The 24,741-nt window shown below is 41.5% G+C and overlaps 1 protein-coding gene across 1 annotated transcript in view; it reads right to left on the bottom strand.

The window, feature by feature from the left end:
* The window catches only part of EIF2AK3 (eukaryotic translation initiation factor 2 alpha kinase 3), a 68,804-nt gene that overhangs the window by 38,537 nt on the left and 5,526 nt on the right, over positions 1 to 24,741 (bottom strand). The window contains exon 2 of the mRNA XM_060027383.1: positions 14,758 to 14,887. Coding sequence (XP_059883366.1) covers positions 14,758 to 14,887 — 130 coding nt within the window. The remainder of the gene's footprint in view (positions 1 to 14,757; positions 14,888 to 24,741) is intronic.

Genomic DNA, 24,741 nt, shown 5'->3' with positions numbered 1-24,741 from the left:
AATAGAGAAATTTCCTATTTCTATTAGGAAATGCACACTGAAGCATTCAGGAGTAAAGGGCTACAATGGATATTTATCTTTAGATGTTTCAAGAAAAAAAGAGTATGTATGGGGGATCTGGAGATAAGAGAGACACACAACTCAAATGACAAAGCAAACACGTTTTGAGCAGATAAATCTGGGTATATAAGGGTTGGGTTTTTTTCATACCAAAAAGAGTGCAACTTTTTGTAGTGTGAAATTATTTACAAATAAGAGGTTAAAAAGAAAAGAAAGATACTCAAGAGCCTTGAAGGGGCTCTGTAACTAAACTCAGAAGGCTAGACCATTAAACTGAAGGCTCATCATAATTCTGGATATTTAAAGATCTCCAACTACTACTTTTATTAAAAAAACATTTGATTTTTAGTAAGCTCTCAAATGACATCAGTATGTATGTATACCACCTCATATTATCTTAGAATTCTAACATTACTATTTTATTCTTTGCTTTCTTATATTTCTTGATAACAACAAATAAAAGATTATATTTTCAAAAATTAAAACTTTTTATTTTTATCTTTTGTGGAATGTCCAGCTTGAGGCTGTCATTAAGAACAGATTTAGGTCATCGTTTATATACCCTACAGTAACAGCATTTGTAGTATTTAGCCAATGTGATCTCCCATTTTAAGTTACATATCAGTTAGAAAATCAAGTGTTTACTGTTCTCTACCTCCCATATTATGTTAGGCATTCTCTATTCCATTTACTAGAACAATAAATTCAAATTGTGATAAAATTAAAAAATAGGTATTGTCTGGTAATGTCAACAGTACTACTGGTTGAGTACAAATAGGGAGAGCAGGTGTGTGTCACTACAAGAAAGAGGAAGAGGGGTTAGTGGGTCTCTGGTAAACAAATAACATTTATTTTTACTTGTTTCCTTTTCCATTAAACAACTTCTTTTCCCCTAAAGAAGTAGCAGGTCCTTAGGGAACACAGTGGCTTCTAAGTGCAACCGCCCCCAATCCCCCCAACAAAAAAACAAACCGGAAAATCCATCAAACAAATAGGAGCTAAAATTCATCATTGCTTCCAAATGTAAAAGAAAGCAAACTTATTTGCAATTAAAAATATGGCTTAAACAACCTAGAAGATTTCACGTGATTGACCATGTTGTGAAAAACTGCCTTATTTTAAAAGAAGAGTGCAAAACCCAAAACAGAAAAGCATTATGATTCAATACTCAATCATGCCATATTGCTGGACTGTGATTTTAAAGTTCACTTTTAAATAGCTGCTCTTCACTAATTGGCTGCTTATGACTCATACCCACGGCTGCTAACCTCTGCACCAATCGCTGTGAAGTCTTTCAGGCTGCATCTGTGAAAGCAGATGGTGTGTTTTCCTTGAGAGCCACAAGAAGAGATATATGCCTGCAGTTCAGGTAGAGAGATGACATCACCCCTCAGAAGAGCATTACCTCACCCTCCCAGCATAGGAATGAGTCACCCGGAGAGTCAACTGCAAATCTCTTGGTATAAAAAAATGTGGGTTATGGTGATGCATTTTCCCATTCCACTGATTTGCCTCTGGAAGCAGCTATTTGTTCTGATTCGCTGCTCTGCATCTCAAACTAATTATGTGACTTGCTTCCCACTTCAGTCATTTTTAAAAATACAAATGCTTGTCATCTGGGGTTTTTTCCTCTATTTGTTTTTCCCTGTTAATAATTTCAAAATAAAAGGTTTGTCAAATCAGCTGGCAAACTCGCTACCTAAGATCCAATCAAGGTCTTCAACCACGCAATCACAACGCAGTTTAGTAAAGTAATTCAATTACCTTTTCTGAACAACCTCTAACTGGCATAATGAATACCATTGGCACATGTAATCAAGGACTCTATTTGAAATCAGAATGTGAGATAAGAACTCTATTTTCAAGTGGCAGAAGGAACTTCAACTGAGAAAATAAAGGAAGTACTACTACTAAAATGAATATAACCAGCAATAAAAACAAAAATTCTTCTAACATGCAAAAATATATTTTCATTCAGTTCTTCCTTCTTTTTCTATGCAACTACCTCCCCACCCACCCATCCGCAACCTCCCACCATCAACACATACACTTTTGGGGGTACATTCAACTTTATTTTAACTTAATATGAAAGTTTTAAAACATAAAATGTAAAGAGATGCATATAATAAACCCCCATGTATCTGTCACCCAGTTTCAACCATCATCGACATTTTGCTACTCTCCACCCATCCACTACATATATTTGTTAATGAAAGTATTTTAAAGTCAATCACAGGCATCATGTCATTTCACCTATACATACTTCAGTATTCATTGCTGAGAAGCAACTACCATGCCAATGTTACATCTAACAGAAATAAGAGTAGTTCCTTAAAATCATCTAATATTCAAATTTCCCTGATATTGCAAGACATACTACATAATTGGTTTGCTTCAACAAGGGACTTAAACTCCACATATTATATTTGATTCTTTTTTTCTCCCTATAAGGGCCCCTTTCATTCCTTTTTCCGTGCATTGATTTACTTGAGAAACCAGATTATTCCCCCTACAGAATGTCCCACAGTTTGGATTTTGCATGTCACTTAACTTGTTCCTTTATTCCCTGTATTTTCTAAAGAAGTGTAATTAGGACTGGAGCTCTGATCTGACACAGGTTTGATTTTTTTGGACAAGACTACTTCACAGGTGGTGCTATATACTTCCTATTATAACAGAGGTCAGCAAACGACAGCTCACACGCCAAATCTGACCCAGTGCGTGTTTCTGTAAGCAAAGTTTTATTGGAACACAGGCATGCTCATTCATTTCTGTATTGTCTATGACTGCTTTCCCACTACAACTACAGAGACCGTATGGCCTGCAAAGCCCAAGATATTTACTATCTAGCCCTTTACAGAAAAAGTTTGCCAACCCGAGTTGTCGTATTTGTTACTATTAATCAGTGGCTTTAAGGGAGTCAGCCTGACCCCTCCATTTTAAAGTGTCCCACCAACTTTTCACCATTTTAGTATCAATTGATGATCTACTACTTCAGTAAAATAATAAAATAATGACTTCTAATTCTATCATTCTTTCCACATTTATTAGCTAGAATTTTTCTATGAAGAAGAACTTTCCTCGTTCGGCTGTGGAAGCTGGAATTGTATACACTAGCATTTTCTCAAGTAATGACTCACATTAAACACTTTCCAATCCACAAAGTTGTATCCAGTGTGTACCCTAACCAAGAAAGAGGGAAAACGATCACACTGGCCCTGACGGTTATAAAAGCCAAGTCCCAAATACAAGCTCAGCAGCAGTAAGAGTTAAAAGGGAGGAAGGGGGAAGAAACCGAGTGAAAAAGCATGTGCAGAGATGCAGATTCGTGAGACAGAGATAAGGAACAATGGAGATAGACTATCTGGGAAAAGGATGGAAAAAAACCAACTACTCTAGAATATTCATGAAAGGGACACCCTTTCTTCCTCCTACCTCAGGAACTCCAAGCATCCCTGGTATAATACAACAAATGATGCTTCCAATGATGAGCTCAGGACTTAGTTAAAAGATAAAAGTCACTGAGATTGGGAAGATGTAAAATACATGAAAAACATTTCATTGAAAGTGTTAAATTGTTGACTTTTTTTTGATACCTGGAAATCCCCTTTGCCCAGAACAATTACTTTCCTTGCCATGCTAGCTGTTTCAGAAACCGAGGTAGGGCGAGGCAACAGCAGGCACCCAACGTAGGAAATAGAAACGCGTCCATGGGGAGGTGACTGCGGCTCATCCAGCCCCATCCCTGACTCCACCAGCCACTCACTGATGTGACCTTGGACAAAAACTAACACTCTACTCTTTTACAAAATGCCTCAAATTAACTTACTGCACTGGAGCCTCAAAAGCACTCTCCACAGCTTTTTGAAAAGGTATGTCTTCTGATCCCTAAACTACCAATGACTGTTTCTACCACTCTGGGGATCCACAGGCCTCCTGCTTTCCTCACTCCTTCCCCTGTCCCCCTCAATTCTTCCAGAGTCAAAACAGAAAGGGTTTTTAACATTTTCTTTTGCTGTAAGACTTTCATTGAGACTTTGATGAATCACAGCGTTCTCTTAATGAGGCATCTGCATTGTTAAGTATCTATGTTTAGTAAATATTTATAAAGAATTCACACCAACTAACCATTGGGGAAATGTGGAAGAAGGCAGGAAAATCCCTAACATCCTACTAAAGCCAATCTCTCCTTGAAACCCTTTCTTCTCTCTGACCCATCACTCTCTACCTGAATTTTAAAATGTTACGGAGGGACGTCCCTGGTGGTGCAGTGGTCAAGAATCCGCCTGCCAATGCAGGAGACATGGGTTCGAGCCCTGATCTGGGAAGATCCCACGTGCTGCGGAGCAACTAAGCCCGTGCGCCACAACTACTGAAGCCCGCGCGCCTAGAGCCCGTGCTCTGCGACAAGAGAAGCCACCACAATGAGAAGCCCGCACACCACAACGAAGAGTAGCCCCGCTCACCACAACTAGAGAAAGCCCACGCGGCAACCAAGAACCAACGCAGCCATAAATAAATAAATAGACAGATAGATAAATATCCTTCTAAAAAATTTTTTTTTAAATGTTAGGGAGTCTGAAAATTTGGCTGGAGGTCATCTCCTCACCCTGCTCTCCTTCCAGGTGATTGCTCCTCTCAGCTCCCAGGACACGAACACTTCTAACTTTTCTCTTCAGCCCAGACTTTTCCTCTGAGAGCACCAGACCCCCATATGCACAGGCTTTCTTAACATCTCTGTTAAGGTCACTCAAGGTCAAGGTCACTCGGCACTCAACGCATGTAAACAAATTTATTTTCTCCCTCTCTATATCTGTTCCTTTTCTTTTTTCTTTTTTTTAAAGGGGCCGGGGAGCAGTCTCGGAGGACACTTTTATTTTTATTTATTTATATATTTTTGGCCGCACCAGCGGCTTGTGGGATCTTAGTTGCCTGACCAGGGATTGAACCCGGGGCCCTCGGCAATGAAAGCATGGAGTCCTAACCACTGGACTGCCAGAGAATTCCCCCACCTGTTCTTAATTTACTACTGATTTCTCCTTTGGTCTTTTCATTTCATAAAGACGTCCCTCCTTAAACTTCTCTTCAATCTATCACTTCACTTCCCTCACTTCCCCGGTCACCTTATCATCCCCATCTGTACTAGACCTGGTCTCTTAACTAGTCTTCCCACTTCTGCTCTTCGTCCTCTTCCAGTCCATTCTCTACGGTCAGTAGAGACTGACTATGGAAGTGGTCAGTAGTCAGTAGACTACAGGAGAGATTGATTCTAGAAGGATTTTAGGGATTCACCTGCTTTCTCCCAGATTGATCATTCCTGCTGCAAGGCCTTGATGCCAGCCGTTCCCTCTCCCAGAGCAGTCCTTCCCAGCCTCTCTACCCATTTCTTGCAGCTCTTTCTCCTCATAGGATCTCAGTCGTAAACATAACTTCTTCTGAGAAGCCTTCTCTGACTTCTCTGACTTCCCAGCTGGGAGGTCAGGTATCCTTGCTAAGTCTCTCTTAGTTCTACCTGTCCTTGTGAGTTACCACAACTCAATTATGATACTGACATTATAATCATTTCATATCCGGCTCCACAGAGTGTCATGTAAGTTCCATGATGGCAAGGATCTCATCTGTCCTGGGCATGGTTGTACCCCAGCGCACAGCCCTGCAGGATCCCCTGTCCCCTTAAACACCAGTTCAGTTTTGGATGTGGTAAGTTCAAGTACCTTTGAGTCTCTCACTAGGGTTAAGAAGCAGTTAAGTCTCACAACGTGCTGAGCGCCATGCTAAAGTCTGCTCTCTATATGAGGTCTTTGAGTGATTATTCCTGATAAAGCACATTAAGAATTATAATGATTAGAGCAGAAAATGCAAACACGTTGGTAAGTATTGAGGCATTTCAAAAGGCATGAAATACTGGAAAGGGGGCAAGAAATAAGCACAAGGATCTAGGGTTGAGTCTCCGTTTTACTCCATCAGACAAACCTCTGAACCATTTTGAGCCCCAATTTTCTCATCTGGAAAATGGGGGTTAATAAGAGTAGTTTATAAGGCTATGTTAAGGAATAAATAAGAACGGATTTGATGTCACTTTGCAAACTATAAAGTGCTACTCAAGCAATACTTGTCAAGTAGATGTAATGATCCAGGGCTGCTATTTTGAACCTCTAAGGTAATTCGTGTGTGAGTGCATATATACGTATACTTGTTAAAGAAAAAAGTTAAAAACGAAAATACAAACTCTTAATCTGACTATCTACAAATTCATCATGAGCCTTCTTTTATCCTCAACAAGGAAACTTCAGAAATGACTATGGTTCGTTAACACTAAATTTCACATATTGCAAAAAAGCTTTTAGAATTCAAACAGTCGCGCTCCAAAAGTAAATTCAAGGAGAGAGCAGAAAGCTTAATTATGCCATGTCAGTAACAGTTGGCCCTTGAATGTGCGTTTGCACTGCATGAATCCACTTACAAGTGAATTTTTGTCACTAAGTACATACTCCAGTACTCCACGATCCACGGTTGAATTTGCGAACATGGGCCCACGGAGAAGTTATGTAAGATCTTCCACTGCATGAAGGGTTGGCACCCCATCCCCAAAGTTGTCCAAGAGCCAACTGTATCTCTTTCCCAATCCTGAATTCACAACACCCATCTAAAAACAAAGTCTTAAAATTATATAAAGATGAGTTTGATATAAGAATTAAATAGATCAAACTGTGACCAGTCTTTGACTCACCAGAAATCTCTATCAGCCCTAAAATTCTCCTTTGAATACAGAAGTTCTGAAGGTTCATAAAGTACTTTATTGGCCAAAAAGATAAACAATATTAAAGAGAAGTTAACAGGCATATTTTTGTATATTTTAATTCTTCAAAAATGTTGCACTATATATCGGACACAAAATGGTAATTCTTAAAGTAAAATGAACAACTGACCAGACTACTAGTTGACAAAATTGACTATTTGTGACTTTATGAGAAAAAAAAAAAGATGTTCCAACATTGTTGTGTTGAGGAAACAATTTTTTAAACATTTCCCTAGATTTCAAGGAAAACATTGAAATTACCATGACGGGGAAAGTAAAGGAAGCTTATCTGCTGAAAGTAAAGTGTTCCCAGGAATCATACCTGAAAGACTAAGGAGGAGGCATCATGGTTTATAACTAGTTACGTGATCTAAACGTGAGGGATTATGAGATCTTTCAGTAGATCTGGATATTAGTCGAAGAAGGCAGCCCATGTGACATGCTTAAAAGGAAATGTAGGTTAAAAAAAAAAAGAAAGAAAATGCAGAAGAAAAAAGAAATCCTGAAGTGAGTTGGTATTTATGATCATCAAAGATTGTGAATTATTGACCAAGAGCAGTGAGATACCAAGTAGATAGTTATTATTTCATTCTTTCTTTCCTTAACCTATAGTCAACCTACAAAACAAAATACCTCCAGGAAAACAACCAGGTTAATTTTTGAAGTATACTTTTTGCATTCACGGTGAAAAATACAGATTTAAGTACCTATCTTTGCCTTCACTTAGATTATTATTCACTCATAAAGGAGATAAATAATGTGCACAAGAAGTCAATTTCCTACAAAACAGAGTCAATTCAATGTCTCACTTGGCAACATGTGTGCTGGAATAAATCGATTTCGTTCACAGCACTGTTTTCAGCCATGCTAAGGGATTAATAAAACAAAATTAAATCAAATAACGGTTTCATTTCTATAATTAAAGAAAAGCAATTAACCTAAGCAATTATTTAAATATTGGCTTGCTCCGTGATTGACAGTGACTTTTCCAAATAAACCACCCTCTGAGATGGTGCTCATCTGAGGCTCAAATTGTGCTAGTTTATGTACAGATGAAAGACTGCCAGATGACCAGACATCTTTCAGTACAGACGATCTTTAAAACAGATTACAGATCCTCTTTTAATAAAGCAATACTCAAAACGGTCTACTGATGGACCCTCGGTGAACAAATCAGGTAGCCATTAAAAATGTGCTCTTTTCAAAAGACCCCCCAACCTGTGAAGGCCCTTCTTCATGACTGCAGTCTGACTCTGCAGTGCACAGGCTGGAAAGCTTCAGCATCATAGCTGTCTGTTTCTGCACCTGTCTGAAACAGAAAGGCGGTGTGTCCCTTGGGGAGAAACATGCCTAAAATAAAACAAAACCAAACCCCAAACTCTAACTATAGACTTGTAAGAGAGTTGTTTGTTCTTTTTAAGAGGAAAAAAAAAAAAAAAAAAGGACATTTTAACAGAAAACTGAAACAAAAAACAAATATGGTATCTCTAAATAAGGAAAAGGTAAAGGTATTGTCTAAGGACAGACTAGTTACATATACACAATTATAACATGCATTCTAAATACAGAGAAGGAAGGAGGTCTTTGTATTTACAAATGTGTTCCAAAACACAGACAAGTAGACAGTTCAAGGATATTATGTCTACTTAGATTTGGTGAACTGTGATCCAAATGCCACCCAGAGGGCTTCCCTGGTGGCGCAGTGGTTGAGAGTCCGCCTGCCGATGCAGGGGACACGGGTTCGGGCCCCGGTTCGGGAGGATCCCACATGCCGCGGAGCGGCTGCGCCCGTGAGCCATGGCCGCTGGGCCTGCGCCGTCCGGAGCCTGTGCTCCGCAACGGGAGAGGCCACAACGGTGAGAGGCCCGCGTACCGCAAAAACAAAACAAACAAACAAACAAATGCCACCCAGAGACCCCAAAGAAAAACTATGCTGATATGTCACGAAACAGAATTTTAAGACAATCAATGAGGAACCGCTGCCAAATCTCCTTAGTGCTTTTTCAAGGCTGAATCTGCATATAGATTAACAGTGGAAAGCAAATCAGGTTCTACCTCAGGTGGTCCCTCTGAAAGTTAAAAACAAAATTCTTAGCTATGATCAAAAGTATTAGATGTAGAACCTAGGGGCACATGTTAAAGGTAGCAGAGTAAACCTTAGGTTCATCATTTACTCTAACACACACACACACACACACACACACACACACACAGTTTTAGCTCGGTTTGTTCAGTATTCTTTTGAGGAAGCTTATAAACACCTAGTCAAGAGGACAGAGTGGCAAGTCAGGTCTGTGTCCCATGGCGCCTCAACCTTCCGGCAGCATACAACGCATAATGCAACTGTCAATCTCTCTTATCCTTTGGGAACTTATTTTTTTCCTTAACATAATCAAAACATGACTAAAGCAAAATAATAAACTATTTTATATGCTTTTGGATCAGAAAAGGTTAAGGACATCATGAAAGCAGGCTGACAGGCAATGAGATATGTACCTAACGGTAATGGATTTGTGCCATTTTTAAAAGAATCCTTAAATGTAGTAAAAGGGGAAGTTAAAAAATTCCTCTAGATAATTTATATGGGTGTTTCATGTGTTTGATGGTACCTGAGTCCTGACGTTAGGACAATCTTTAGAAATTTAGTCCCTGGTGGTCCAGTGATTAAAACTCCGTGCTTCCACTGTAGGGGGCGTGGGTTCGATCCCTGGTCAAGGAACTAAGATCCCACATGCTGCACAGCGCAGCCAAAAAATTTTAAAGAAGAAGAAATTTAGTCCAATCCATAATTTTACAGAGAAGGAGATTAAAGCTCTACTGAAATAATTAGCCGGGTCACAGAGCCAGTTAACAGCAGCATCAATACTAGAACTGAAGCCTCCGAATCCCGGTGCCTCCTCCACACCACACGGCCTACAAGGTTCCTGTGATGCTTTTGCTTTATTATTCTAGCAAAAGTACATGTGATCCATAACCAATTCCTCTAACATTAATAACTTAAAAATTATTATACAGTCTATCAAATCCTTTAGCTTTCAGCTTCTCATTAGATAAGTCACTTTAAGAATCAATGCACAGAGAATACATCTTCCCTGGCCTTCTGAGTTTAATTGGTTTCATCCTTGTACCACTCTTGATGAAAGGGTGGAGAAACTGACATTCTAACAGAGGAGTCTCCAAACGGAGCCTCCAATTGTCACCTGGGTGGTTCCTGCTACATCTCCCCACCAGTTCCTGCCTGCTGTACCCAGCTCTCCTCTGCACACTACCTGTCCTAGCAAACGCTGAGCTTCAGACAGAGAAAATGAACTATTTCTCCCAAAAAGTTAGGGACCATCATAAAATTGCCTATCAGATGCATTTAGAAGGGTACTGCATCCAATCTGGGGCATTTCAAATAGCAGTTTTTGTTCCTCTTTTGGTGGTGTTTTGTCCAGCTTCTGAACATAACTTCTAGATACTGAGCGATACACACCTTGCTGAATAACAGGTCACCCAAGCTCAAAATACAGTCCTCTCTCCTTGTTAATGTTTATAACCTTATGAATACTCTCATAATGGTGATATTTCTATTATGTACTAGATCAGTCGTTCTCAAAATGCGGTCTGTGGATTCTGTTTGAGGTGCAGAGGGTCAAATGGTTTTCATAAGAAGGTGCTATTTGCCTTTCCCTGGGGTGCTATTTGCATTGATGGTATAAAAGCAACGGTGACTAAGGCATGAATAAGGTAACAGACTCATAGTCCTCGCATCTTCACTGTCACACACTCGCAGCAAAAAAAAAAGAAGAAAAAAGTTTCACTCGAGAATGTTCTGATGAAACAATAAAAGTTAATTTCATTAAACTGTGACCTGAGAACATATATTTTTACTATTCTGCCCGACTAACCAGGAGGTGTGCGTTAAGGACTTCTGCCACAAACTGAAGCATGTTTTGAGGAGAAGCACTTGCGTGACTGAGTTTTGAGCTGAAACTAGTGGCATTGCTCACAAAGCTCCATTTGCACTTGAAAAATTGAGAGAAAAGCTACAGTGACGAGACTTGGGTATTTGGCAGACGCTTTCTCGAAAATAAAGTGAACCTCTCACTTCAAGGAAAACAACTGACTGTGTTAATGATAAAATCCAAGTTTTCAAGCGAAAATTAGAATTTTGGAATAGCTGTATCTACCCATGTGAGCTTGACAGCTTCCCAGTACTGGAAGACTTTTCTGATGAGATCAGGGGTGACAGTAAAAAATTTGAGTTTACAAAGTATTCTATAAGGAAATATGTCAACATTTGGAAGATCTGTGTAACTCAATGAATCAATATTTTCCAAATGATGTTAGAAAATCATGCACGAGTAAAAGGCAAGACAGACCAATGGATGTTACTGGTACAGAGTACAACAGTTCATTGATATGGTTTCAGATTCCGCGGTGCAACTAACCTTTCAGAAACTTCCACTTGTTCTCATGTAGAACCAAAAAAGAATGATCACAATCAACTGAAAAGGCTACTAAAATACTCCCTTTCTCCCCCTACATACGGATTTTATTCTTCATACAGTTCAACCAAAACAACATATCGAACGCAGAAGCATATAGGAAAATCAAGTTGTCTTCTATTAAACTGGAAATTAAAGAGATTTGCAAAAATATAAAACAATGCCACTTTTCTCATTGAATTATTTTTTGGGGAAATACACTTTTTCTTTCTAAAGATTTTTTGATGTGCACCATTTTTAAAGTCTTCATTGAATTTGTTACAATATTGCTTCTGTTCTGGTTTTCTGGCCCCAAGGCATGTGGGATCTTAGCTCCCTGACCAGAGATCGAACCCACACTCCCTGCACTGGAAGGTGAATTCTTAACCACTGGACCGCCAAGGAAGTCCCCACTTGTTCTTCATAAAAATATATTATTTATGCTATGTGCAATGCAATGGGGTTCTTTTTTTTTTTTTTTTTTTGCAGTACGCGGGCCTCTCACTGTTGTGGCCTCTCCCGTTGCAGAGCACAGGCTCCGGACGCGCAGGCTCAGCGGCCATGGCTCACGGGCCCAGCCGCTCCACGGCATGTGGGATCTTCCCGGACCGGGGCCCGAACCCGTGTCCCCTGCATCGGCAGGCGGACTCTCAACCACTGCGCCACCAGGGAAGCCCTGTTTTAATTTTTAATATGGCTTAAGTTTGATAGATATAACCCACGGGGAAGAAAGCTCTTTGGATCTCTTCGTAATTTTTAAGAATGTAAAGGGTCCTGAAACCATAAAGTTTGAGATCCACTGCACTGGATGAACAGCCTGAGTTGTAAAGGGGAGGAACATACAAGATGTAGAAAGAGCTCCAGAGCAGGTGGAGTGGAGTACAGTCAGGCAAGCCTGGTTTAATCCCAGCTCTGCCATGTAGTCGGTCTGTGACTTCAAGCAAATAACTTCCCTGAGCTTCGTATTCCTCTTCTGTAAAATGACACCAGCATATCAACCTCAGGAGGATGGCTGTGAGGATTACACGGTGTGTAAAGTACATTGTGTGTATATTATAGCTCTGGGAACAATGCTGTCATTAGCATATCTACACAGTAAACACACAGTCTCAAGAAATGGTCCCAAGAACTTAGGGCAGTAGTGATCTAGTCAAGTTTTTTGTGTGTAAAGTAGGAAATTAAAACCTAGATAATGCAAAGAGGTCTCAGAATTCTTTCCCTGAAATGGAAAGCGGTCAGTGAGCTTTGCATTTATTGTGTAAAGGTGACACAAACTTTTAAAATATGCTTGCAATTCAACATTTCAAAGCATTCTACCCAAAGGATCAAGGGTTGGGGGTGAGTGGGAAGAAGGATACTTAAAACAAGAGAGACCTAACAAACCACAGAAAATGGTAAGGACTGGGGATGGTGAGAATATTCAACTGTAGTTTAAAAAACAGCTAATGTAATTGCTATTGTAAGAAAATCTTCAAGCTCGACTAGCTGCTTATAATTTAAACACGCTCAATGGCACTCAGGTTATTACGACTACTTGTCATATCATGCAGTGTATGATTTTGTGAGTGTGCATACTTTAGTTTATAGAAACACACATGCTTTGCACCACTACAACACACTATAATGTTACCTCAGACGTAAACAGCTTACAATCTTCTGATTTTGCTCATCACCTTTCATGTCTAGTTTGAAAATAAAGCACAATGTGCATAGCCAAGCATAACCTCAGGAGGACACAAATAAACGAATATTCAGGTCTGAGTAGTAATTCATTTGACCATGACATCCAATTCAAACTTTTGAAGGCAATTTACAATCAAAGTGTTATTTATATTAATAATTCACAAGTTCACAATTCTCAACAGATGTTTCCGGTATACTGTCCGGTAAGCAACAGGCACTCTGAAAGTCTAGTCAAGGCTTAGCACACAGCGAGTGTGGAGGCTAGGCAGTGCCACCGCCCTAAGTACCTGCCCGGGTACCCCAGAAAGGAATCCAGGCTGGATTTTCTAGAGAGCAGCGGGGTCACTGGGAGCAGTTTTCCCATCAGAAAATTTCTTCACCACTCATCAGGTCATTCTCAAGCCCCTCGTGTTAGGTTCTGTCTTTTCCAAACTTGATACCAGCTAAGAAGCTTTTTGAAAGGGAAAGATTGATGATGAAAGGGAAAAAAAAAGAGTACCCTAGGGAGTATCCCATAGGGACACGGTAGAAGGCTGAGGGTATTCTGGAAAACAGGTGACTGCTTCCACGTCAGCAGTCGTAACTCTAAAGAGGGACTTATTTTAAATGATTTAGACAAGCGGGTAAAGCTCCAGAAAAGGAGAGAGATTTAATCTATTAGAGTCTAGACAAAAGGTCAGGTTGGGGGCTGTGCTTAAATGAGGGGAGTCTAGACTTCCCTCATTTAAACACAGCCCCAGGCTTCCCTGGTGGCGCAGTGGTTAAGAATCCGCCTGCCAATGCAGGGGACGCGGGTTCGAGCCCTGGTCCGGGAAGATCCCACAGGCAGCAGAGCAGCTAAGCCCGTGCGCCACAACTACTGAGCCTGCGCTCTGGAGCCCGCATGCCTAGAGCCCATGCTCCACAACAAAGAGAGGCCACTGCAGTGAGAAGCCTGTGCACCGCAGCAAAGAGTGGTCCCCGCTCGCTGCAACTAGAGAAAGCCTGTGCGCAGCAACGAAGATCCAACACAACCAAAAATAAATTAATTAATTAATTTAAAATAAATAAATAAACACAGCCCCCAACCTGCCCCTCATCAAGGTGGGCAGTGTCCTTACTTTACTGATGGTGACACTAAAGCTCTGAGGGGCTAAGTCACCTGCCCAAGTTTTGGAGTCATATGTCAGAGTAGTTTTGGAAGCAAGGTCTCTTTTTTTTGCAAATAATCCATTTTGTCTAAAATTACACGCCAAGAAAACTTCAGATGAATTATGTCTACGATTAGGATGTACAACTGAGGGAAAATGTAGTGAATAATTTATGGGATTTTGCAGCATGCATCCCTAACTATTAAAACACAGTTATTTATATTTGTTTTATGATGTCTAGGGACCCTGTGATGATGATGATGATGATAATAGGAAGACGAAGAAATTATGATCATGTTAGAGCTCAGATAATGAGATTTACTGATATAGCAGATAGTATCCTCAATTACTCATTTATATAATTAACTCATTCCATGCCCAAAACAATCCTAAGAAGTAGGTGACATTACCCACCTCATTTTACAGGAGGGAAACTGAGGAATAGAAAAGCTAAGTAAATGCCCCAAGGGGACATAGCTTGTCAGAGACAGACATGCCCTACACTTAGGCAATCGGACCCTGAGCCACAGCTCTCTAAGCAAATACCTACTATTAATAGCAGCAATTGATGATTTTAACTAAGTTTTCCGGTCAACATATAACAGAAAATTCTCACCTCCGGTTTGCTAAGGCTGGACGACACCAAGGAACCGGACCCCACGTCCAAATCCCACTGCTTTTGACCATGGTTCTCAGGATCCAGGGCAGCAATTCGGCCGTCTAAAGTGCTGATAATCACTAAGGATCTGTAAATTTAAAAAATAATAGGACAGAGTTAAAAAGACATCGAAGACATACACTCAAAAGGAACCAGCCTCTCCCCAGGCCTCTATCTGTGAGGGGGTGAGCACCTCCTCACGACACCTGTAGCCTTTCCGCCACTCTCTGTCTTGAGCCCTCCAAGACAACTGCACTATGCCCTTTATGGGTTTGTTCCACTTATGAAAAGCCCCAGTCTCCGAGGTCACCCCTCCTTCCCACACTCTAATCCCCACATGGAATTCGACATGCCCTGCTCTGTCCTCTTCCATTTCCCCACCTCCTAAAGCCTTCGCCCTGAAACAGCGTCCCCTGAATGTTCACTTACCTCCTTGCTCTGACAGAAACCTGGCTCTCCCTGAGCACACTGCTTCAGAAGCTATGAGAATTTTCTTCTCCATAACCCTTACCAGGCCCAGTGATGGTGTAGGCACACTCCTTGCGCCTCGCTACCATTTCTGAACTATTTACTTTCTCTCCGCTCTAAAAATCCTCAGGTTCAGGTCATTCCATCCATTACTCCTCCTAATAATTGTCTACTGACCCTTGGGTCACTAGCCCCATCCCTTGAGGTTTCTGGCTCCTGGTTCACTGTCACTATTAACATGTTCTGTGGGTTTTCATTATCTGTCTATCTCACCTCAGTCCCTAAGCCCTCGTCATTACCAACCACAACTTCCCTGTCCCACTGAAATTTCAAGCATTCCAACCCCAGTCACCAACCCCTCTTTTCCAGCTCACCTCCTCTACTTCCTTGACTCCAAAAAACCTCTGACCCCACCAGAACTCTATCAGCCACTGATCCTCCCGCTGTTCCCCTGAACTTGACTACCATTATGCCTTCACTTCTTTCTTATCCAGTTTAAATTCCATAGTCCTCCTTTTTTTTTTTTTTTTTACTTTTTGGCTGCACCGTGCAGCATGCGGGATCTTAGTTCCCCGACCAGGGATCGAACTCGTGCCCCCTGCAGTGGAAACCCGGAGCGTTAACCGCTGGACCACCAGGGAAGTTCCCATAGTCCTTCATTTTAAGCACTTCCTTGCTCACGCCCTCAACTCCCTACCCGCTCTCTTACATCTCACACTGAACTAGCAGAACTCCAACCCTGGTTCAATGAAACTTTCTGCCTTCGCTCAATCTTGCATCTGTGCGGCTGAAGAAAAATATAACCATGCTGACTGGTGTCACTCTACTCATGACCATCATCATCTAAAGGGCTCGAATGATGCTCCACAATCATGACACGTTTCCCTAGTCTATCCACTCTCCCACTGTCCCAGGTCAACTATTTCATTTTGCCTTTGCCCTCAAACTTCCTACCCTAGCTCTTCCAAGCTCGTGCATCTCAGGGACTATGCTTCCTAGACAGGTGTTTACTAAGGAAAACAGAAATAATCAAAAGAGATCCCACCATCCCATCTCTCCATGTAACAGCACCCGGACCCATGAAATCTACCTCCCCTCTTCCTGCAGGTGAATTGTCCAGGACTCCATCCACTACCAACACTCCCCTTAGGCAGTAGGTATCTCCCTGTGCATACATAGGGACTCACTCCTCAAAAACCTCTCCTCTTGCTCTCCCATCAGTTATTCCCCCTCCACCACAGCATTCCTCTCGGCCTTCAAACCTGCCATTATATCCCCCAACTTAAAAACCAAACCGGATTAAATATAATGATCCATTCTCCCCGCTCCAGCTTCCAATCCATTTCTCGGCCCCCTTTGGAACAAAACTCCTTGAAAGAGTTGTTATGTAGTCTGGGTCTCCAAATCCTCTCCCCCTTTCTGTGCTGAACTATTTCTAGTCAAGTTCTTCCCTCCACCCCTTCACGGACAGGCTCCTGTGATACTCACCACTGACCTTCACACTGACAAATCCCATTCACTTGACCATCCAGTGACATGTGATCAGCTACTTCTCCTGCTCTCCATCAACTACTCTTTTTTTTCTATTTTATTGATGTTTTTTAAGTTTTGTTTTTTTTTTTGTTTTTTGGTTTTTTTTTGCGGTACGCGGGCCTCTCACTGTTGTGGCCTCTCCCGTTGCGGAGCACAGGCTCCGGATGCGCAGGCTCAGCGGCCATGGCCCACGGGCCCAGCCGCTCCGCGGCATGTGGGATCTTCCCAGACCGGGGCAGGAACCCGCGTCCCCTGCATCGGCAGGCGGACTCTCAACCACTGCACCACCAGGGAAGCCCTTAAGTTTTTTTTTTTTTTTAATTTAAGTACAGTTGATTTACAGTGTTGTGTTAGTCTCTAGCGTACACCAAAGTGATTCAGTTATACATATGTGTGTGTCTGTGTATGTTCTTTTTCATATTCTTTTCCAATATGGTTTATTACAGGATATTGAATATAGTTCCCTGTGCTCTACAGTAGGACCTTGTTGTTTATCCTCTATCAACCACTCTTCATGCGGCTTCCAGGGCACCATCTTCTCCTGATTGTTCTTAGTTCTGTGCTTCCTTGTCTCAGTTTCATTTCCTGGTCCCTCCTCACCTCTCCTATCTCTGAAAATATTCTCTACCTACACGTACTTTTCTTTGGTGGTCTCATAGATGAAAATATCATCTATATACAGGCAACTTCCAAATTTCTATCTCTGGTTCCAGGCCCCTTCCCTGAACTCTGGGCATACATATGTAACTGCCTGCCAGATTTTTTTTTCTAATAAATTTATTTATTTTATTTATTTATTTCTGGCTCTGTTGGGTCTTCGTTGCTGCACGCGGGCTTTCTCTATTTGTGACGAGCGGGGCTACTCTTCGTTGCAGTGTGCAGGCTTCTCATTGCGGTGGCTTCTCTTGTTGTGGAGCACGGGCTCTAGGCGCACGGGCTTCAGTAGTTGTGGCACGTGGGCTCAGTAGTTGTGGCGCATGGGCTTAGCTGCTCCACAGCATGTGGGATCTTCACGGACCAGGGCTCGAACCCATGTCCCCTGCATTGACAGGCAGATTCTTAACCACTGTGCCACCAGGGAAGTCCCACTGCCTGCCAGATTCAGATTGTCCTACAGGCTTCTCAAAGTGCACGTATCCAAAATCAATATCCCCAGACTGATACCCCCAATTCCTCAAACACATCATGCATGATTTTTCCTCAGGGACTTTGCAGCTACTGTTCCTTTGCATCCTGCAACATATACCCCAGATACACGACAAGCTCTCAATAAATATTTGTGGAATGAAAGGGTTTGTTGAATAATTGTTCTAGGAATTTGTTAGGTATACCGGTCTGCTTCTGAAAGACCATGCAAATTCCAAGCACATATAGTTATGTTCCTGGTTCAGCTTATAAAATGTAACTTTTATCTATCCTACTTCATATACAATACATACAAATTCAAAGTAAAGCTACAAGTCGATTAAGACAAACCAGTTCAAGTACACTCATGTGAAACCTTTCAAAGAACTTAATTGTTTAGCAAATGAATACACTTATCAAGTGAATAAAAGTGTTAATTTAGTTCCCCAACTATACACTAATTCTCACTTTGAATTTTTCAAATGGTAACTCAGTCTCAACTGTGAAAATAAAGATTTTTTGCCACACTACAAACTAGTAATTTTCAATAACACAACAAAAGAAAAGTAACAATTCAACTCCTTTCCCCATGCATTACCCTGCATTCTCAAGAGATCTACTGGGAGTTGGATGAGGAGAATATGAGCCAAAAAATTATGTTATGATGAAGGTATAAAAAAATTCATACCTGACAAGCCAGAATGGAAAAGAATATGAAAAGAATATATACGTGTGTGTGTCTACATATACATATATATATGTACACACACACATCTGAGTCATTTTGGTATACAGAAGAAATTAATATAGCATTGTATATCAACTACACTTCAATAAAATTTCCAAAGAAAAACCTCATACCTTAGATGTGTCAATTTACAAATAAAAGCAATAGACTCTAATCCAGTTAGAGATCAAGGGTTCAGAGCCAAGTCAACTCTTTCCTAGTCCTACTGCAGAAAGATCCAATTTTTCTGTTCAATAATCATTAACCATAAATAAATGGTAGAATGAAAAACCCTCTAATTGAGACAAAACTTAGTATACGCAAAGTGTAACCCATGAAGAATTAAGGAGACCACCGGAACACTTCAGACGCTATTTCTTTAAAATTCAGAACCAATGCTGTTCATTTAATCATGCTAGGCATTCCACTGTTAACAACAACGAAAAAGCTACACTTTTTCCGAATGTGTAGTTATTTGTGCTAGAGGTTTATACAGAGAAAAATGGTAAAATTTTAACTTTCATTTTCAAAACGAAGAAAAACCCAACAATAAAGTATGCATATGTCTTATGTATATATAAAACACATTTTAATAAGTAATTTGGAGTTTAATATCTAACTATCACTGAAAACCTGTAATGTGAGGTGCGTTGAACTGAGTCAAAGATTCTGCTTTTTAAAATAAACAAGAAATTTTCAGATGATGAACTACTATATTTAGAGAATATGTGTGAATTCTAGCAATAACTGAAAGAAAGACAAACACGTGGGCAGGAACAATTAAGTACATCACCCTCTTAACTGCTATTGATATTTAGTATAATCTGATTCTTTGATTTGAATGGCGCATCCGTAATTCTTTTCACCTCTCTTAATGGGAATAACAGAAACTCCCATAACAAACCCTGTCAGGTATCAAAAAAAAAAATTCTTCATTCTCCTCTGCTACAAGTTATGGGTTCTGTCCCAAGCACGTCCCTGGAAGGGAGTTTCTCCCTCTGCCATGGCTGGAACTGGGCAGCACCACTCGGCCAAGGAGATATGTAACGATTTAGACTGTCAGACCTTATCACATTCTTGGAGAGAGAAGCAACCAGGAGACAGGCTCTGCTGAAAAACAAAGTCCTCGGGGTGTATGCAGGACAGTCAGAGGTGGCAATAAGATATGGCATTTAGAACAAACATCAGTGAGAGCTGAATAATGAGCCTGCCACCGCCCCCCACCAAAAATCAGGGAGAATCTAAGGCCCTTTATCTCCCCACGATCCACTCGCCCTATTTGGAGGTTTCTATGAGCAAGATGAAAAACTCTTAACTTATTTAAAGATCAAAGGAACTGCAGAAGCAGCATTTCCTGTGGAAAGAATCAGAGCTTTGAAGTCAGCCCTGTGTGCCCAGCCCCATGGCTCTGCTCTTGTTCTGCTCGCGGCTTCATTCGAATTGCTTTTTCATGGGTAAAACAGGACTATTTCACTCAGCTCAGCATAACTCAAATTTGCCTGATTATCAAAATAATCTGGAGTGCTTGTTAAAAACCAGTAAAGGTAGGGCTTCCCTGGTGGCGCAGTGGTTGAGAGTCCGCCTGCCGATGCAGGGGACGCGGGTTCCTGCCCCGGTCTGGGAAGATCCCACATGCCGCGGAGCGGCTGGGCCCGTGAGCCATGGCCGCTGAGCCTGCGCATCCGGAGCCTGTGCTCCGCAACGGGAGAGGCCACAACAGTGAGAGGCCCGCACACCGCAAAAAAAAAAAAACAAAAAAGAAACAACCAGTAAAGGTTCACAGGTCCCCTCCCCAGAACAGGGTTGGGAGACGATAGCTTAACAAGTACCTGAGGTGAGTCTCAGGATAAGGTCAGTCTGGCAAAGAGTGATTTATCTCAAAGCGCTATTGCCTAGGAGTAAAAAAAATAATCCATTACCTGGATGAAGACGGTCTATTGATCAACTCTGTCAGCAAACCCTTTTGAAACTTCTCTCACTTAACACATTGCTTCGGTTTACAAAGGCATTTGTTTCGATGATTCAACAGCAAGCACCGTTCTCTCACCCATAACCCCATTCTTCAAAGATCCTCTCAAGAAAGGTTTGCAATGACCTCATCCGACGGCCAGGTTCATCCCCTCATCAGGCATCCCTGCAGTGGCAGCTGGGACACTGGCTGCCTCCCATTCTGGCCCAGTCCTCGCCCCTCCTCACCTGCCATCCCGACAGCTCTCAATCTCTAACAAGCGGGCCGAGGAGTTCCAGCTTTATCCAAAGCCCGCTGCTTACTCTATGTGTAATCTGACAGCTACTTATAACCAAATACAAAAGCTGTATTTTTTCTGAATATGTCGTAACTTGTGCTAGAGGTATATACAGAGAAGAACAGTCAACTTCTTTCATTTTCAAAACAAAGAAAAAATCCAACAATAAAATATGCGTATGTCTTATGTATATATAAGAACACTATCTCTGCATTTTCAGCAGGGCATCACCACAAAGCCTTCAGAAAACTTCCCTTCCCTCTCCCAGCTTTCTGCATCCATCCCATCACTGAACATCTAAATCAGAAATCAGATCCACCCTTGCTCTACATTTAGACAACAGTCATGTACTCTGGGCTCTACTTCTATAGTTTCCTTTAAATCTTTTCATTCTTCTTCAGTCTCACTGCCCTTGTCCTACAACAGATTCACATGTCTCATTAGAACATCTTCAGAAAGACTTTCTGCCAGGCTTCCCTGGTGTCTCAGTGGTTGGGAATCCGCCTGCCAATGCAGGGGACACGGTTTCGATCCCTGGTCCGGGAAGATCCCACGTGCCGCAGAGCAACTAAGCCCGTGCGCCACAACTACTAAGCCTGCGCTCTAGAGCCCATGCTCCACAACAAGAGAAGCCACCACAATGAGAAGCCTGCACGCCGTAACAAAGAGTAGCCCCCGCTCGCCGCAACTAGAGAAAGCCCGCGTGCAGCAATGAAGACCCAATGCAGCCAAAAATAATAAATAAATTAATTAAAAAAAAAAAAAGACTTTCTGCCCCTGGTCTCGTCCCCCTTGCTCTCCCGACCGCTTTTTTGTTTTTTTCCCAACAGTTTTGTTTCTATAATAGAGATCCGATAAACTTCCGAAGTTCCCTGTGCCCAGTGAATAAAGGCCACACTGCCTGGTATAGCACGTAATCTGGCATAACCTAGGTTTCTAACCTTTTGAACAAAGTTCCCTTGTTAATTTGGTTTTTGTCGTATGTCTTCAATGATTTCATGTGCCCCTAAAACATCACTTCTAATGAATTCCCCCCATCTTTAGAGGAACTATTTAAGTACCAATCAAAATATTCAAGGCTTCTGGAAAGAAGTAGCTAAAATTACTAATTAAGTTTGGTATAATTCCAGTTCAAAACTGAGAAACTTGACTTTTTAATTAGCCTTCTCCTCAGTGAATGTCCAATTTCCATTAGGTTATTTGGAAAATAAGGGCGATCTCATGGATCCCGCATAGGCAGGTGCATAGGGGTCTAGGAGCCCTGGCTCAGAAACCACTACTCTGAGCCCTTGCTCACGTCATCCCTGCAGCTGAGACTGTCCTTGACACTTCACTTTCAAGGACTCACTCACTTGACGTCTCCATTCTCTTCACTCTCAAACTCTTCTTATGTCACTTTTCATCCATTCTAGTACAGCTAATTCTCTAACACATGCATCTCCCTCTCAGACCTGGGACTCCAGGACAGCCCAGGGGCCCATTTATCTACCCTCAGCACCTAACAGTGCAGAGCCCCTAATCAAATGCAATAAATGTTGGTTGAATGAATAACTCTTGCTAGGGCAGATACTACTATTCACATAAAACAAAAACAAAAAAGAAGCTAAGAAAGATGTGAAAAGATGCACTTGCCTAAGGCACCAGAAGAAGAGGTTCTGGACAGAATTCTGAAGCCTAAACTTCAGGGTTTTTAACTCTATCGTTCTGTTAGCCATATGTCTGCGTAAGTGGCAACTCCTATATTACTATAATGTGCAGCTTTTATTCCTCCCAGGAGTCTCATCAAGATGCCACATATCCTGCTACTGCTTTGATTTTGCCCTTAACCGAGCAGAAATGACCTTAGGCCACAATGAATACCCAATTTTTAAAAAAATTTTGTTTGCTCTGACTTCTGTCACTCAGAATACCTGGCTATTTACAATTAAGTTTATCCGAGTCTGATAAGTAAACGCTGAATTCCTTCATACAGTAACTTTGAAGGGGTCTTAACGCCTGTATAAATTTCCCAGGTGAAACAGACGCAGGTGACAGTAGAACATTGTATCAATTAAATGGTTTCTACAGTAACAACTGCTTATTTTAAAATTGTACATTTCCTGTTGTGGGGAAAAAGAAGTCACAAAGTTAAAAATGTGATTGGGTTAAATCTGCTCTTTTGATGTAACCAAGAATCCTCTTCCTAAAATACATGCTGTCACTCAAGGAAGCACAGATTCTTGTTGAAAAACAAACGTACTAATTGTACTTTACTTCTTAGTCCTCACCTACTAAGTAAATCTTCGAATCAAACTTCCTTTATTTAAACCTGTCACAAGACTAGCCATGCCCCAAATCCAAACATAGTGCCGAAACTTACTAACTATATAACTTTGACATATCACCTAAACCTTAAAGAAATACAATCTATGTTTTCAATGTTATAAACCACATGAGAGCGGCAGATATCATTTTCCAGTTAGATTAAAACATTTTTCAAAGCACTTTTTCTGCTTTATCCTAGGAAACCTTTTAAATAAAATGGTTAGTGACAGAGCAGCGTGAAAAAAATTAAAAATTAATCTCCCCTCTCACATTTAGTTCTGAAACCTACCAGCTCTCCTTTCTGTATTTTAAAACGTTTTGTAATAAAAATGTACAGGCAGCTCCTCTCTTACAAAAAAAGGAAAAAAAGCAGATGGAGTTTCCAGGCAGTACTTAGGAAATGAAGGAACATGTGGAAGCCACAGCTCAAGCAGCTGATAAAGACAGGTCGCCTTCTGCGCCCAGGAGTGTGAATACAGAACCGTTTCCTCAATCCTGTCACATATCATATCCAGAGTCCAGGTGTCAGTTAAGCTAAAAAGACAATTATAGGGGCTTCCCTGGTGGCGCAGTGGTTAAGAATCTGCCTACCAATGCAGGGGACATGGGTTCGATCCCTGGTCCGGGAAGAGCCCACATGCCGTGGAGCAGCTAAGCCCATGTGCCACAACTACTGAACCTGCGCTCTAGAGCCCGTGAGCCACAACTACTGAGCCTGCACTCTAGAGCCCGCAAGCCACAACTACTGAAGCCCGTGCACCTAGAGCCCGTGCTCCGCAACAAGAGAAGCCACGGCACCGCAACGAAGAGTAGACCCCACTCACAGCAACTAGAGAAGAGCCCATGCACAGCAATGGAGACCCAACGCAGCCAAAAATTTTAAAAAAATGTTTTTAAAAAAGACAATTATAGACAGGAAGGCTAATCCATTACTCACCTAAAGCATGTTTATTTTGGCTTACAGCCTGCCTTGATACTTATGCACAAATTCTTTCTTCAGTGTGATTTGTAGTCAAATTTAAAAGTCTGGGGTCAGAAAAGTGAGCAGATAACTGAGTTCCCTTTCAACAGTGTATCCTAAGACTCTATTATTCAATAGTCATTTTAGTTTCGAAAAAAAAAGACTTGATTATGAATCTGAAGATCTGAGGAAGACCACAGATTTCTGTACCACTGATTCAGATCAGATCAATTTGTAAAAGGACAGAGAGGAGAAAGAAATAAAAGGGAATTCTATGGAGAACAGTATGGAGGTTCCTTAAAAAACTAAAAATAGAATTACCATATGACCCAGCAATCTCACTACTGGGCATATACCCTGAGAAAATCATAGTTCAAAAAGACACATGCAGGGCTTCCCTGGTGGCGCAGTGGTTGAGAGTCTGCCTGCCGATGCAGGGGACACGAGTTTGTGGCCCGGTCTGGGAAAATCCCACATGCCACAGAGCAGCTGGGCCCGTGAGCCAGGGCCGCTGAGCCTGCGCATCCAGAGCCTGTGCTCCGCAACGGGAGAGGCCACAGCAGTGAGAGGCCCGCGTA

This window comes from Delphinus delphis, chromosome 12 (genome assembly GCF_949987515.2).
Source record: "Delphinus delphis chromosome 12, mDelDel1.2, whole genome shotgun sequence".
Lineage (NCBI taxonomy): Eukaryota > Metazoa > Chordata > Mammalia > Artiodactyla > Delphinidae > Delphinus > Delphinus delphis.
This window is presented reverse-complemented; position numbering and strand designations above follow the sequence as displayed.